The sequence below is a fragment of the Monodon monoceros genome, unplaced genomic scaffold (genome assembly GCF_005190385.1).
Source record: "Monodon monoceros isolate NGI ecotype Baffin Bay Population unplaced genomic scaffold, NGI_Narwhal_1 Super_Scaffold_9, whole genome shotgun sequence".
Lineage (NCBI taxonomy): Eukaryota > Metazoa > Chordata > Mammalia > Artiodactyla > Monodontidae > Monodon > Monodon monoceros.
This window is the reverse complement of record NW_021703786.1, coordinates 51,995,098-52,011,167: the sequence shown is the minus strand read 5'-3', so window position 1 is coordinate 52,011,167 and position 16,070 is coordinate 51,995,098. Positions and strand designations below refer to the sequence as shown.

Here is a 16,070-nt window from a genome sequence, read left to right as displayed (position 1 = left end):
GGAACTCCCAGCACCTTCTTTTTTTTTTTTTTTTTTTTTTTTTTTTTAGTATTTACTTATTTATTTATTTTGGCTGCACCAGGTCTTAGCTGTGGCATGCAGGATATCTAGTTGTGGCATGCGGACTACTTAGTGGTGGCATGCATCTGGGATCTAGTTCCCTGACCAGGGCTTGAACCCAGGTCCCCCACATTGGGAGCTCAGGGTCTTACCCACTGGACCAGCAGGGAAGTCCCTAAAATAAGTAATTTTCAATTCAATTCAACATTAACTACAATGACCACGCTTCCCAATCAATGTAACACATAGGAATATTCTGAGAGTTCTTTAGAAGGGACACAAAAAATCCAAATAATTGTTATTACCTCCTCCATCATGGCATCCTGTGTGGCTGAGATTTCTCCTTTGGTTGCGCCGCTGTGTACCAGGTTCCTTAGTCGTATACAGAATTCTCTCATCTATGACAGAAACTTATTCAGTTACCCATATTCAACTATAAATGAGCCTAAGAGACCAGTGCTAGCTCCATTTTGAAGTATAACTCAGCCAAGACCCCGGGGAAGGTTCATAAAAGCAAATGCATTTTTCCCCAACCAGTCCACTTAAACACAGAGCTAAAAACCCTCTCCATAAGGAGAAAAGACATGGATCACTCCCCAAAAATACTAGATGGAACTGCTCCTGCTCTGCAACTGATGGCACCCTCTGTGATACATGTCTGGGGATGGGGAAAACATGTAATTCCATAATGCCATCACCCTCTGAAAAAGCAAGAGACAAGCTGATTATGCCACTAAGTCACCCCAATAGACTTTAATTTACAATTTTACGGGTTGTCCATTTCTTCTCTGTGAAATCATTATGACCATGGCTATGCCAACCCCCAATATACTTTTCATTTTTGTTGTTTTCAATTTTGAGAGATGCCAAAGATAAAGGTGAGTCATAAACCTAACCACCGTGCTAAAGAGAATCTTGCTCCCACCTGAAATGGAATCCAATGCTATACTATTTTTTTTTTTCAATGCTATACTATTAATGACCTTTTAGCCTGTGGATAATAATCCCCAGTTTCCTGGGTGGAAAATAACCTACTTCTAATATTGAGGAAACACATTTACAGTTTATTTTAAAATGTAGTCTTTCTCCCAGGGATGACAAATCCAATTTTAGCCTCATAGATCAAGACAGCAGATTCTGGCAACTCCCAGTTCTTAAAAAAGATGTCTGGCTGGCAGAGCAGCATCCCTGTAGGATTCACAATCCTCCTTGGGAAAATGGGTTATGTAGAGAAGAGAGAATGATTCATTAAGACAACTGAGGCAATAAAAAGCAGTTCAGTGACTACATCAAATGTTAAGTGAATGGATAAACTACACTGATATAGTTTGGGGAAGCCGCAGAACTCTGCATACTCTTTGAGGAAGTCTTCCAAAGAGTTCTTTTTGGTTTTACTAGAACATAAAGCTGCCCCAGTCCACCTCCACTAGAACCAAGTTAGCATGCTTGTGGCTGAGAATGGTACTTTCTTTCCTCAGTACCCATAAGAAAATATTACAATCAACAGAAATAAAAGTGGGAGATTTTTAAAGAGAAGGAAAAAACCACCCTAATCTCAATTATTTTTAAAGTTAATATGAGACTACATTGCCTTGGATAGACACTGAGTAGCTATCTTGTACAGACTGTGTATACTGAAATGCCCAGGAATGTCCCTGGAAAATCAGTTAGGAGTTTTAAGGTAAGTATACTACATGCAATCCCACCCTGCTCCATATGCTGTACCTTGTGATTCAGAATATCATTCATCCTTCTGGTTGCCTCTGTTGTGTAAGATTCAGGGAAGCACTTCTTAGGGATAACACCATATTTTTCTAAAAGAAAACAAATTTTAATGTTCAATAAAGTAAACGTATACTCCAGTGTCAGGAACCCTGGCAAAAATAGCTATTGCTTTTTAAAATAGGCCATATTGGGCTTCCCTGGTGGTGCAGTGGTTGAGAGTCCGCCTGCCAATGCAGGGGACACGGGTTCGTGCCCCGGTCCGGGAAGATCCCACATGCTGCGGAACAGCTGGGCCCGTGAGCCATGGCCGCTGAGCCTGTGCTCTGCAACGGGAGAGGCCACAACAGTGAGAGGCCCGCATACCGCAAAAAAAAAAAAAAAAAAAAAAGGGCCATATTTTGCTAGTCTAACTCAGAAAACTTAATGACCTTACAATATTATTAAACAGGTCATTTAATCTGCCTATTTATCCATTTATCTTGAATTAATTCTGTTCTTTTTAATCTAACACACTTTGTAAAGTATTCAGCATGATGAAGTTTCTCCAAAAGACAATTTTTTGAATGAGGACATTTTCAAACAGTTGCAGTTTCAACACGTTTCTTGTTTACATCAATGGATAAGAGATAAACTTTTTCATAGAAAGTTCTACTTAATACAACCTTTTCTTCTCTAACTCAACCTTCACAGTACCTATCTCCTTACCTCTAATTTAAGAAAGGTACTTAATAGGTAAGAGTGTGAGATAAAGGTTCTTAGAGCTAACTGTATACCCCTCTGGGGACCAATTCTACTCTGTACTTAACCACCAAAGAAATGGCCTATGCCTAACTACAGAGCCGTGCTTGATCATGCTGGGTTTCAGTTTCATTAGAGAAAGGCTCTTACCAACAATATTGACAAGCATATCCCATTGTCCTCCATCATTTGCAGGATTCGTAAGCAAATACTGCACCAGCCTACCATCCTCAGGCTCCTTTTTCTGGGCTGTGTCCACAAAAGCATTTAAGAAGAAATAACAGCGTTCAACCTAGAGTAAGAGAAGTTAAATAAAATTAAAGGAGAAGAGAGCTAATTATCTTTATTGGCATTATCAACAGAATATGAGTCCTGGAACTACTGTAGACCCAACAGAGTAGGTATTTTTAAACTAAATTTGGTAATTACATAGCAGTATCTCTGGGGCTTCCCTGGGGGTCCAGTGGTTAAGACTCCGCACTTCCACTGCAGGGAGCATGGGTTCGATCCCTGGTTGGGGAACTAAGATCCCACATGTCACGTGGTGTGTGTGGGGAAAATAAAAAAAGCAGTATCTGGCTTCATGAGAATGTCTGAAGTGTTTTCCTTTATCTGTGTGTACACATTGTAATAGTTTATCCAAATCAAGGCACTGCTTTATTCTGAAACAGAAAAATCTGATATTTAGAGTCTTCAATCAATAAAGATCTAATGGACACATATAACATGCACTTTAAAGATAAAAAACTGGAATAAAATTATTTACTGCTTTTCAGACAAGTATTACCCGGAGAAAGGGAATTAGGTCCTAGAAATACAAATAATCTACTTAAAGATGCTAAAAGGGGAAATCACTGAAAACAAAATAAAAAATTTTAAATAAGAAAGAAACAAGGAAGTAGTAAGGTGAGTCATCAGACTAATTATTTCATTGCAAAAAGTAGCCACCTACCAACCAAAAGTAGCTCTGCCTTTGGAAAGAGTCAACTTTTGATACTTTGGAAATCAGAATAAATGCTGTCCCATCTATAATGGAAGGCAGACTACAACTAGAAAAGCAAGAAACAAAGAGATAGTCCCTACCAAGGTTGATATTGAAACAAAAAGAATATTTCAAGATCAGTCCCATACCTTGTCCCAGAAAAAGAGGTAAGACTGACTAAATTCAAATTCTTCAATATTTAATTTTCTCATGAATGGAAGTCTCATAACATTCAGACAAGAAAAGATCCAGCATCGCCCTGAAAAAAGAAAGCAAATCAAGAAATTACGATGAATGTTCACATAGGTTCCATTGTTCCAACTGTATTTCCCAACACTGAATCTATGACAAGATCTTGGACAATTTAAGACCAAATCAGAAAGAGCAGAAAGATACAAAAACAAAAACAAGAAAGGTAGTACTTACTATCTGCAGTACATATGCAAAGGTTTATATCCTTAACATATTAAAAACGTCACTTTACGTACCACATAAAGAATCAATTACAAATCACCCAAGAAAATTACATTAGAAGAAGAAATACTGGTAGAGAAACATGAGCAAAGATCATGAACAGCTAATTTAATAGTCGAAAAAGATACAAATAGCCAAGAAACATTTTTTTAAAGTTCATCATAAGACACCTGTTAAATGGAGAAACGTTATTTTTCAATTAATAATGCCCAATATTGGCAAGGACCTGGGGAGACAGCATTATTATATACCCTGGATAGGAATCTAAACAGGTAAAAAATATCTGAAGACAATCTGGCAATATGTGGCAAAACCTTTAAAAAGTCTCCACCCTTTAGTGTGGAATATATAGTATATGCTTCAGTATAAGATGACTGTAACATAAGTCAATCCCCATGCCCCCAACGAGAATTTTTTTTTAAGTTATTTAGTTAACTGGATTATATAAACACTTAAAAATATAGATGAAATAGTAACTGTCTGCCTATAATATTTAATTTAGTAGCTTTAATATTTAGATATTTAAAATCATATTAATATAATAAATTGATGTAGAAGCATTGTTTTTTCCACTTTCACATGTCATTTTCACACTGATCCACACTTTTCACGTGCATCTTGGCATCAGTGCCTTTACCATTATTAGATCCACTCTTTCAAGCAGAACACATCATCCTTCTTCCATCTACTATGTCTGAGTCACAGCAATGCTTTGAATCCATGCATAATGCTGTCCCTAAAAAATGTTATGCCACCACCATATAATCATATTCGTCATTTGTCCTGTAAGTGGATAATCACACACTCCACAATGTCACCATCTTCTGTACTTCATCTCTCACCAAGTGATCTTTAGAGGTCTATTTACAAGGATATCCAACATTTCCACGTGAGGTCATGTCCTAGAAAAATACTGCATTCAAATTTTCTGCTTTTTAAAAAAACGGATTCAATCAAATGATCTCCATAAGTATCCCAAACTAGCATGGATCAAGGTCATTTCAGAGTAATTAATGTCTTTGCCAAAATGTACTTTACTTCAAATTAAATTAACTGAGAATGCTCATTATCAAAGTCTTTGTAAAGCCTCACACATAGGGTAACTCTTTTCTAAAGAAGATTCAGAGGGGAAATACCTTGACTTTTATCTGGGCATAACTTTTTTACTAATATGAAAATCCATTCATAATATATTGGCAAGTGAAAAAGGTAGGGGGGTTACCTAACAATATGTAAGGTACCACCTATATTAAACACACACACACAGAATAAAGACCTGACAGAATACTTACTCATCGGTATTTTGCAAATATTCTACAATTGAACAACAGTAATCTTACACAAAGAAAAAATAATTAAAAATAAGTAACTACACACAGTGTTTTTCAAATGTCACTAATGGGGCTTCCCCGGTGGCACAGTGGTTAAGAATCCACCTGCCAATGCAGGGGACACGAATTCGAGCCCTGGTCCAGGAAGATCCCACATGCTGCGGACCAACTAAGCCCGTGCACCACAACTACTGAGCCTGCGTTCCACAGCCCGCGAGCCACAACTACTGAGCCCGAGTACCACAGCTACTGAAGCCCGCACGCATAGAGCCCGTGCTCCGCAACAAGAGAAGCCACTGCAATGAGAAGCCTGCACACCACAATGAAGAGTAGCCCCCATTCACTGCAACTAGAGAACAGCCCGTGCGCAGCAATGAAGACCCAACACAGCCAAAAATAAATAAAATAAATAAAAAAATTTTTTAAAAGTCACTAATGACTTAGTATAGCTCATCTTTACCTTGGTTTTATCTGTATGCCACCTCTCTCATAAGCACACTATTATTTTCTAGTGAGGAAATCTGGATGAACTGTTAATGTGAAAACTGCAGGAAAATAACCTACATAGCTCATGTGCTATTTGTACCTCTTGCAAATAAAAGTGACACTACAGGATATATAAGACATGATCTGTTCTAGATGAACATTTCCAGGCTTTTCCCTAAAAGGGCACTGCAATCTAAACCATGTAGGACCACTAATAACATTACTAACTGGATCTAACTGGATAATTTGTAGCCTGACAGGCCACACCACCCCAAGCACTTTCTACTGTGGCAAAACATTAATTATTGCAAGATCATAATTTTTTTCTTAAAATTTAAACATAAACTTTACTGAGGTATAATTTACATACAATAAAATACATCCATGTTATAAGTGTACACTTGGAGTTCTGACTGGCTTTAAGCAAGCAGTGATCTACTTTCTGCCAAAATAAATAGACTGGGAGTAGTTTTAAAACGGATAGACTTTAAAAAGTCCTTTTAGTACAATTCTGCCATGAGAATGTCCTTATTTAGATTCCTGGATAACCCATCTTTCACTGTAGCTGTTTTTCTGTTTTCTAGTAGTGCTAGATAGCAGATAGCAAAGCAAGAGCTCTTGACCAGCAAGGCATGAGAAATGAGTATTTTTCTGTATTACGAACTAGTCTACTGGTGATAACTTAGCCCATTAGCACATGTGTTCAAATTGCAACCAAAAGGTACACTTAAAAATAACATTTGATGATATTTTGATGCAATTACATTGTGTCTTTTCCATCCCATACATCTGTACATGGCCTTCAGGGCAACGTGGAGGTGTCCTCTAGGGCATGAACCTTTTTGCATGATCTGTTTCGTACCAAGAACATATATCTCCAAGACATGGGGCTGCAGTCACATAACTTCAAGACAGAATATCGTGAATTACATTCAAACAGATGACCATGGGCTAGTCAGTCACTTTAGTGCTCAAATCAAATATACTAATGAACCACAGAGCACGAAAACAAGTCACAAAGTAACCTTCTTGGACCTGCCTGTACTTGGTGCCTGCTCTCTAAAAATTTACTACAACTTCTTTCTATCCAAACCTCTTCTCTCCTAAGGCCATTCTTAGGTAAGACACCACAATGGGATGCTGTCAAGAAAGTCAAGGGAAGTGTGCAAGAAGTTTGAAGACCTCACCTGAGCTCTTCTGGTTGGTGACAGGCTTGCCTTCAGGATGCACGGCGTGCTGGAACACATGCTGAACACCCTGGACCGTGGCCCTCTTCAGACAGATGTCCAGGAGGTCGTGGGTGGTGCCGACATTCTGGGCCAGTACGAACTGAGGATCGGAATTCAGTTTCTGAAGCAGAGCAGCTACCTTCTCCGAATTCAGTCCTGCTAAAAGACCAAACGGGATTGATTATAACATCAAAAAGAGGCCGAGAAGGGCTGATCCGGGACTCCCACACTCGGGCTCTAACTTGGTTAAGAGCATCCCGTGGTGACCATAGCAGCGGAAAAGCCCTTCACCGGCGTCCTCGCCCACGATGCTGCCTCCCTCCGGGCCGCTCCAGCCCACCCAGAAAGCTCTACCCTCACCATCGCCCCGGGACCCGGCCCCGACCCTTCCCCGCCGCCCCGACCCTTCCCCCGCCGCCGGGCCTCCGGGGCGCAGCTGAGTCCCCAGAGGCCACCTGCGCCCCCCGGCTTACCCTCGGCGGGGAAAAGTGGCGCCTCACCCGCGTCGTTCATGGCGCCCACGCTGCCCGGCGGGGGAACGGTAGTTTCGGGGTCCTCAGGCAAGAGCCGGGGCTGCACAGCGGTTCGCTGCCTAAGCTGCCCGACCTGGCTCTCGCACCCCGACCGCCGGAAAGAGGAAACCGGCTCAGCGGTGGCGGACGGCTGAGAGAAACGGGGTCCGCGGAGGGACAAAACTCCCCCCACGCGTTGCTGAGTCAGCGCCATCGGGGCTGGCCCCGCCCGTGGGAGGGCCGAGGGGGCGGGTCGCTGACGCGCTGCAGCCGCCTGCGCCCCCGCCACGGGCGGGTCCCCCTCGGCTCAGACCCAATCTCTCCCTCAGCGCTGCCAGCCGTCGGCCCCCGCGGAGCCGGCGTCCACAGCCAGCCGTGATTACGCTTCCTGACCGCCGGGGCGCCCTCCTGGGATAAGGTCAGCCCCGAGCGTGGAACTCGAGGGGTTACATGCTGGGCCCGGAGACCGAATACCCTAGCATTGTGAAATTGGCCCCATGAAGCCTTTTCAGAGGCCAAAAGGGGGCTCCAAGGCGGTAGGGCGGGCTCAGGGGCCGCATAATTAAGCACTGGGCTTAGGATGGGTTGACTCGTTTCAGAAATGAACCCGAAAGCTCTTCCAATAGGCATCCTTGGCCGACCAGCCACAGCACTTTCAATGGCAATGTTTTTTGTGTTTGAGGGGAAATGGAATCAAGCTGTTTCTTACCCACTCAGTTGCTACCAGGGTTCAACAAACATACAATTGCTGGAACCTCCCTGGTGGCGCAGTGGTTAAGAATCTGCCTGCCCATGCAGGAGACACGGGTTCGATCCCTGGTCCGGGAAGATCCCACATGCTGTGGAGCAACTAAGCCCATGCAAGCCACAAGTACTGAGCCCGCATGCTGCAACTACTGAAGCCTGCGTGCCTAGAGCCCGTGGTCCACAGCAAGAGTAAGCCACCACAATGAGAAGCCCACGCACTGTGTGGAAAAGTAGCCCCCGCTCGCGGCAACTAGGGAAAGACTGCGCGCAGCCAAAAAACCCAAAGCAGCCAAAAAAAAAAAACAAAAAACCAACAACATAAAAAACATACAATTACTCATTTCGAGGAAACTACCCATTCTGGGCTTCATGGAGTCAGTGAGTGTCTCCTACCTAGCTAAGGGCAGTGACAGAAGTCAGTCTGATGCATAGATACTGTTTGTCCAGCCCTCTACAAAACCTTCAAATGAGCGGGCCCTCGTCCCCAGGCTTTCAGGATAACTGAGAAGTTTAACAAGGTTTTGAGATAGTGAAGCCTTTTTATGTTGTTTTTCGTGCTCTAAAATCTCAAACCTTAGTGAGATGTTGGGATGGGACCCAAAGGTGATGAAACAAATCCAGATAGATCTGTCTACCACTGAAAAGCCTGACTCTGCTACTTAGAGCAGTGAGAATCTTCTGTGGAACCTAGCATCTAGGTCCTAGATTGAAAATAATCTCTGATTCTAAGGAACTCTAATATCTGGGGAAAAACCATACTCAGACACCAATCAGTCATTTGAGAAATCACAGTCTCTGTGTCCCTAGAGAGACCTAGCCAAAGTTTGGGGATATGACATAGCAACTGTCTCCAACAGGGCCCATCAGCTGTCCCATTCTGAGATTCTTCTGATGTCTGAAGAAAAGGAACAGGTTGAAAATTATACTGAAAGAAATCATTGGTCCTTTCACAAAATGATGTTCATGCATCCTGCCCAATTCAACTCATAAAATTTTATTCGATATCTACCATGTACAGTCACTGGGCAAACTGCTGATGATATGGAGACCTTAAGCTTAAACTTGCCCTTAGGAAACACACAATGTAGTGAAAAAGATGCAAAATAACTTCTGGAGAATCTGTATTAACATAACAGTAGAGATGTAAAAGCAGTGAGGAAGGAGCTGTTAATTGGACCAGAGGTGCCTGAAAAAAGGGGTCACAGTGAACATAGTCTTAAAGAGTGGATGATGGGCTTTCACAAGGCAAAACACAGAGGAAGGCATGCAAGGCACTGGGGCATTAAAGCATGTGGCAAAATTATGTTTAAGAAACTGTGCATCATAGTCTGATGTGGTTAAGATAAGGGAAGGTGTTGAGATCAGGGACAAAGTGTAGGACTGGAAAGGTACATTTGGGCCAGAATATGAAGGCTTTTGTATGCCATGCCTGAGTATCTGGACTTTATCTTATGGTTAACTAGAAGCCAACGTAGGTTTTTGAACAAGGGAACCATATGCTCATTTCTATGTAAAGAAAGAAATGAAAGAGCAGTGGGGAGAGTGATTTGGAGGGGAGAGATTCTGGACCTAGGGAAACTAGTTAGAAGGCTAACCCAGCAGAGCACTTGGGGGATGATAGAAGCTTTAAACTGTGGAAGAGGAGGAAGCACAGATAATCTGGAAGTTTTCACTTGAGGAGTGGATGCATGGTGGTGTCCTTAACTTAGAGAAGGAATACAGAAAAATGGATATGTTTGGGAATATGCAAGTGAGTGGGTAATGAAATTAGTTTGGGCCTTGGCAAGTTTGGGATGCCCACAGGACACCCAGGAAAAGAAGTCCAGGAGGCAGATTAAAAGATGTCTAGAATTACATAGGTCTTCGAACCATGAAAGTCAACGAGGTTGCACAGGGAAAGAGAATAAAATAGAAAAAGATGAGCACCAAGATTGTACCCTGGGCAGCTGAATGCTGTTGTGCAGGGTGTTAATGGCACAAGGGTACCAGGCTGAGTGGGGTGAATGGGACCTGAAGCCACATGCCCTGGCCCAGGGCTGCGCCCAATCATAGTATGGTGAACCTTTTACTGCTTGTTGCAAGGATGCCATAAGGGGGTACCATTAACTCTGGAAATAGTGGCATTAAAGAATGGGTGAAGACAGAGAAGCTAGCAGTAAATCACAGAAAGAGCACTGAGAGAGGGAGGAGAAGACCCGTAGAGTTATGCCCTGGAATCCCAGGAAGGCAAGGAGAAGATGGTGAATGGGACTGAAAGCTCCAGAAAAGTTTGGTAACTACGTCAGAGGCAACCTTAGAGAGGACAGCTTCAGTGAATGGTGGGGTGGGCAGAAGCCACCACGCTGCAGTAAGGTGAGAGGGATGGAAATACCAGGGAAGGTCTTTTGGGAGAAAAGGAAAACTAATGTCTACCTGGAGGGTGAAAGGCAGGAACCAGTACAGATGAGAGATTAAATATGTGGCAGAGAAGGTACCATGGCTAGAATATAAGCACTGGAAAAGAGGAGGGATGGAATCACTGGAGAAGGTGGAGGGGCCAGTTTTACAGCTACTGCTACCCTTTTCATGCCAATGACTACATTTCCCCACCCCATGCCCAGAAATTCCTATCATCATCACTTTGCTAGGTCTCCTGCTCTGCCCTCATTGCCAGGGTGTCACCCTTAGTACCAGTTTCCCACCGAGCAACTCACACCCATACACTCGGCCCGTGTGTGGGCACGGAGAAGAAGAGCAGAGGAAAGCTGGTTTTGCAATGGGTCTGCCCCAGATGACCAAGCCAGGAAGACGTTTCCCTAAGAGTAGGGTTGTTCAGACCTACCCCTCTAACTCCATCCAGAAAAGATACTGTTGAGCCCTGTGACATCTCATGGAACAAAGCTACAAGAAGCAGGATTCTAGCATGAATCCACAATTTTAGAAAAGAAAATGCATATAAATTCAGTGAGTGGCATCACCTGCCTTTGCAGATATGCCTTCTGCCTATTGCTTCTATGGGGTTTCCCTAGTTAAACAGATCCAGTGTCAAGGCAAATTAAAAAATAATACTAAAAATATGTAGAGAGCTCCTAAGCATCAGTAGGAAAAAGACAAAAAACCCAATAAAAAATGGAAAAAAGACCTAAACAGGCATTTCACACAAAAGGAAGAATGAATGGCAACAGTAATGTTGGAAATGCACAATAAAATTTTAATAAGATGCCTTGTTATCTCTTGATAGGCAAAAGTTTTAAAGGCAGGTATTAAAAAGTAATATTGGCAATCGTTACATACTGCTTGAGGAGATATAAATAACATTACCAAGTTGGAAAACATTTGTCAATATTTGTAAAGTTGAAGATGCAAGTACTCTATAGCCCAGAAACTTTATTCCTGGGTTTGTATTCGAAAACTACACTGTCCAGTTTGGTAGCCACTAGTCACTAGCCACTTGTGGCTATTTAAATTTATTCATTAAGATTAAAGTTAAAAATCTACTTTCTCAATAGTAGTAGTCACATTCCAAGTGCTCAGTAATGACGTGCGGCTACTATATTGGAGAGCATAGATATAGAACTCTTTCATCATCAGAGTAAGTTCCATTGGACAGCCCTGCCCTAGAGAAATTCTTGCATACGTGCCCTAGGCGTCACAGTCATGACTGTTTATGTGAGCATTGCTGGTGATTGCATAGAACCTGGAAAAAACCCAATAGTTCATCAACAGGAGTGTGTGTGAATTGTGACATATTCATACAATGGACTACTACAGGGAAGATGAAAATCAACGTGGGTGAATTTCAGAAACATAATGTTGAGTGCAAAGAGCAAATTGCAAAGCAAATGACACACAACCACTTTTTAAAAGTTCAACAACAAACAAAATTACATAATGTATTGTTTAGACATACAGACATACGTGGTAAAAGAATTTGTTTTTAAAACAAGGGAATATACAAGCAGCTCATGCAGCTCAATATCAAAAAAACAAACAACCCAATCCCACTACTGGGCATATACCCTGAGAAAACCGTAATTCAGTAAGAGTCATGTACCACAATGTTCATTGCAGCTCTATTTACAATAGCCAGGACATGGAAGCAACCTAAGTGTCCATTGACAGATGAATGGATAAAGATGTGGCACATATGTACAATGGAATATTACTCAGCCATAAAAAGAAACGAAATTGAGTTATTTGTAGTGAGGTGGATGGACCTAGAGTCTGTCATACAGAGTGAAGTAAGTCAGAAAGAGAAAAACAAATACCATATGCTAACACATATGTATGGAATCTAAAAAAAAAAGTTCTGAAGAACCTAAGGGCAGGACAGAAATAAAGATGCAGATGTAGAGAATGGACTTGAGGACTCGAGGAGGGGGAAGGGTAAGCTGGGACGAAGTGAGAGAGTGGCATGGACATATATACACTACCAAATGTAAAATAGATAGCTAGTGGGAAGCAGCCGCATAGCACAGGGAGATCAGCTCGGTGCTTTGTGACCACCTAGAGGGGTGGGATAAGGACGGTGGAAGGGAGACACAAGAGGGAGGGGATATGGGGATATATGTATACATATAGCTGATTCACTTTGCTATACAGCAGCAACTAACACAACAATGTAAAGCAATTATAATCCAATGAAGATGTTAAAAAAAGAAAACAAGGGAGTATTAAACATTGAATTTAAGGTAGTGTTTGCCTTTGGGAAAGAGACACAGCCAGCTTCTAAGGTATTGGCAATATTGTGTTTCTTAAACTGGTGGTGGGTACGTGGGTTTTCATCTTATTTGTTACACCTGATTTCATACGTTATCTATATTTTTATATATATGAAATATTTCTTCTTAAAAAGGTCACTCTAGCTGCAGTGTAAATGAGAGACTGAAGGGAGATGGGAATGTAAGCCAGAGACCTGTTAGGAGACTATAATTGTCCAGGCAAAAGGTGACTGGTGACCTTGATCAAGAGGGCAGCAGTGGAGATGAAAGGAAGTGGATGAAAATGGGATATGTTTTGGAGGTGAATCACCCTAACCCCAATCCTAACCCTAACCATTATGCTCTGGTAGAGGTTTGCATGGTGTAATGTGGAGCATGAAAGAGGAATATGTAAGTCAGACCGGGAGGTTTAGGGAGAGCTCCTTGGAAGAGAGGAGAAATGATTTGAATTTGGGGCAATTAGGGGTTTGTTAAATGATAATGATTGAGGAAAGGCATTCTACCTGGAGGTAATTCTTCTTTTAAGAAGAATTTAAGGCAGCAAGTCTCTGTCTGGGAACTGAAGACACTGAGCATGGTTGGAACTAAAGAGCGAGAAGGCAGGGGCCAAACGCGGAGAGCCCATTGTGTCCATTGGGGGTTAAGACCTTATTCTGGAAGATGCAGGGAAATTGCCCTTGTTTTTCTTTCCTTTTGCCAGATCCTTGTGAACAACAACAAAATAAGGAACCGATATAACACTGTGAAGATCTAGCCACAAGGAGGCCCTAGCTGGGCTACTCTGAGAATGCTTCTCTTTGAACTAATCGTTTTTAGAAAATGATCACCCGTGATCACCAAAACCTAAATTGTAGAATCACAGAAAGATTGAGATGAGTATGAAAGGAAAAGAAAGGCACATGGAAGAGAAAATGATAGAGATGGAAAAGGAGAAATTGGACTTGAGAGAAAATAATAAGCATCATTGGAGACCATAGATCCCGGTTTCCTTTTAGGAATGCTGTTAGACTAGTTTTCCTTAATGGTGCAATGAACAAAACCAGAGCTTTCTTTATTTCTTCTTTTGTTCATGAACTACATTCTTTGCTATCTTAAGCAAATATTTAAGTGTAATAATCATGACATTCTTGTACTCTTTTCAGAGGTGTTTCTTGAGACAAAGTATAAAAATCTGAGAAATAAAGTTAATACGAAGGAGGTGGTGACTCAAATCCACCTTTTCTAATGCACATTCTTTATAATATTTTCTCATCAGATTCCCATTTGTGCATCTCATTTTATTTTTCTTTCATTTAATTTTCTTTCTTCCTTGTTCCAAGAATAATTCATCAGATAAAAGTAAAACTGGACACATTCACAGGGCAAATAAAAAACTAAAAAAAGATAATATGCATCTCACCCTGAAAGTAAATGAAAAACTTGTCCTCTCTTTTAAGGACTAAAAAAAGAAAAGAATATGTTCCTTAAAAGCTCTCTGTTGGAAAGCCTGGTTTCTTCTGTTAAATAAGAAAAGCAATGTGGAGTTAAGAGGCGAAGGTTTGAAGTTCATTAGACCTTGTTTTTAAGTCCCAACTCCTGTTTATAGGTGTAAAAAATCATTTAATCTGAGGCTCAGTTTCTTCTTCTGAAAAGTGGGATAGTAGCTGTAATAGCTAAAATTCAGTGAGTGCTTAGTGTATCTTACAGTGTACACATCTCAGCTCATTTAATCCTCATAGTAACCATAAGTCAGGAGGTAGATTCTATTTCTATCCCCATTTTATAGATGAGGGAATGCAGGAACAGAGAGGTTAGGTAACTTGCCTATCACCACACAGCTAGTAACGTGGTAGAATTTGGATATATACCTAGGTAGTCTGATTCCAGAGACTAAGAGTTCAGGCTCTCTAAGCCTAAGGATCAAAAGATATAATGTAAGTGAAAGAATTTTGAAACAAGTACTTGAGACATGTCAGTTTAAATAATAAACTTGCAGATTTATAAATTGCTGAACGTCATTTTTCATTTTGCAATGAAGTAACCATTGTGGATATTCCATTTGTGGATGGTTTAGTTTTATGGGTGCTTTTACTCTAGGCTTTAACAAATGGAACATAATCAGGAAGTTTTTCTTGGGTCCATACATATGCAGCTGTTAAGTTTTCGCATTGGCCCATTTTAATTGGTCTAATATAGGTAGAAAATCATGATGACCACTCATCATGACAAACAAAGATCAATGATAGAAGCCTTAATAGCTTAATAGATGCTTAACTTTTTTTTAAATTAATTAATTTATTTTGGCTGTGTTGGGTCTTCGTTGCTGCACACGGGCTTTCTCTAATTGCGGCAAGCGGGGGCTACTCTTCATTGCAGTGCGTGGGCTTCTCATTGTGGTGGCTTCTCTTGCTGCAGAGCATGGGCTCTAGGCGCGTGGGCTTCAGTAGTTGCAGCACGTGGGCTCAGTAGTTGTGGCTCACGGGCTGTAGAGCACAGGCTCAGTAGTTGTGGCGCATGGGCTTAGTTGCTCCACAGCATGTGGGATCTTCCTGGACCAGGGATCGAACCCGTGTTCCCTGAACTGGCAGGCAGATTCTCAACCACTGTGCCACCAGGGAAGTCCCAAGATGCTTAACTTAATAGCATTGTGGAATCATAAAACACATTATGCCTACATCTAGAGTGATTGAAAGAGGTTGTGCAGAAATCTTAAGCAGAAATATGAAATTGTTAATAAATCGTTAAATATTTTCTTAAAAAACAAATATGATCCACATGTCAGATTGGGGCAAAGTCCTTTAGACTGGTGATTTCCAAGTGAGCCAAGTTTGTTATTAAACACTTTTATGAGTACCATAACTATAAAATTCAGGAATTCAAGGCTATGATTCTTTATCGACAGCAAAGTCTATATCCTCTTTAGTGCAGTGTTTTAAATGATGCCCTTGAGCTGCCTATAAACTGCCTACAAATGACAGCTGGAGTGAAAAATGACCTGTTTTGGGATGAGAATCTGTTGCAAGAGGAACATACAGTTTGCAGAATGATGCACAAGGAGGTAGTAAGACTTCCTAAGTTTTGTTACCATTAAATTATTTTTTTAAATG

General features: G+C 41.4%; 1 protein-coding gene across 3 annotated transcripts in view; it reads right to left on the bottom strand.

Annotated features, from left to right (window-relative positions):
- BLMH (bleomycin hydrolase) overlaps positions 1 to 7,751 on the bottom strand; it is a 43,414-nt gene extending 35,663 nt beyond the window's left edge. Inside the window, exons 1-6 of one of the 3 annotated variants that reach the window (XM_029212292.1) lie at positions 7,499 to 7,751; positions 6,984 to 7,184; positions 3,655 to 3,764; positions 2,674 to 2,815; positions 1,786 to 1,874; positions 366 to 458 (exon numbers count right to left, since the gene is read on the bottom strand). In XM_029212292.1, coding sequence (XP_029068125.1) covers positions 366 to 458; positions 1,786 to 1,874; positions 2,674 to 2,815; positions 3,655 to 3,764; positions 6,984 to 7,184; positions 7,499 to 7,751 — 888 coding nt within the window. The remainder of the gene's footprint in view (positions 1 to 365; positions 459 to 1,785; positions 1,875 to 2,673; positions 2,816 to 3,654; positions 3,765 to 6,983; positions 7,185 to 7,498) is intronic. The other 2 variants (XM_029212293.1, XM_029212294.1) reach the window with 2 other exon arrangements.
- Positions 7,752 to 16,070: the final 8,319 nt, after the last annotated feature.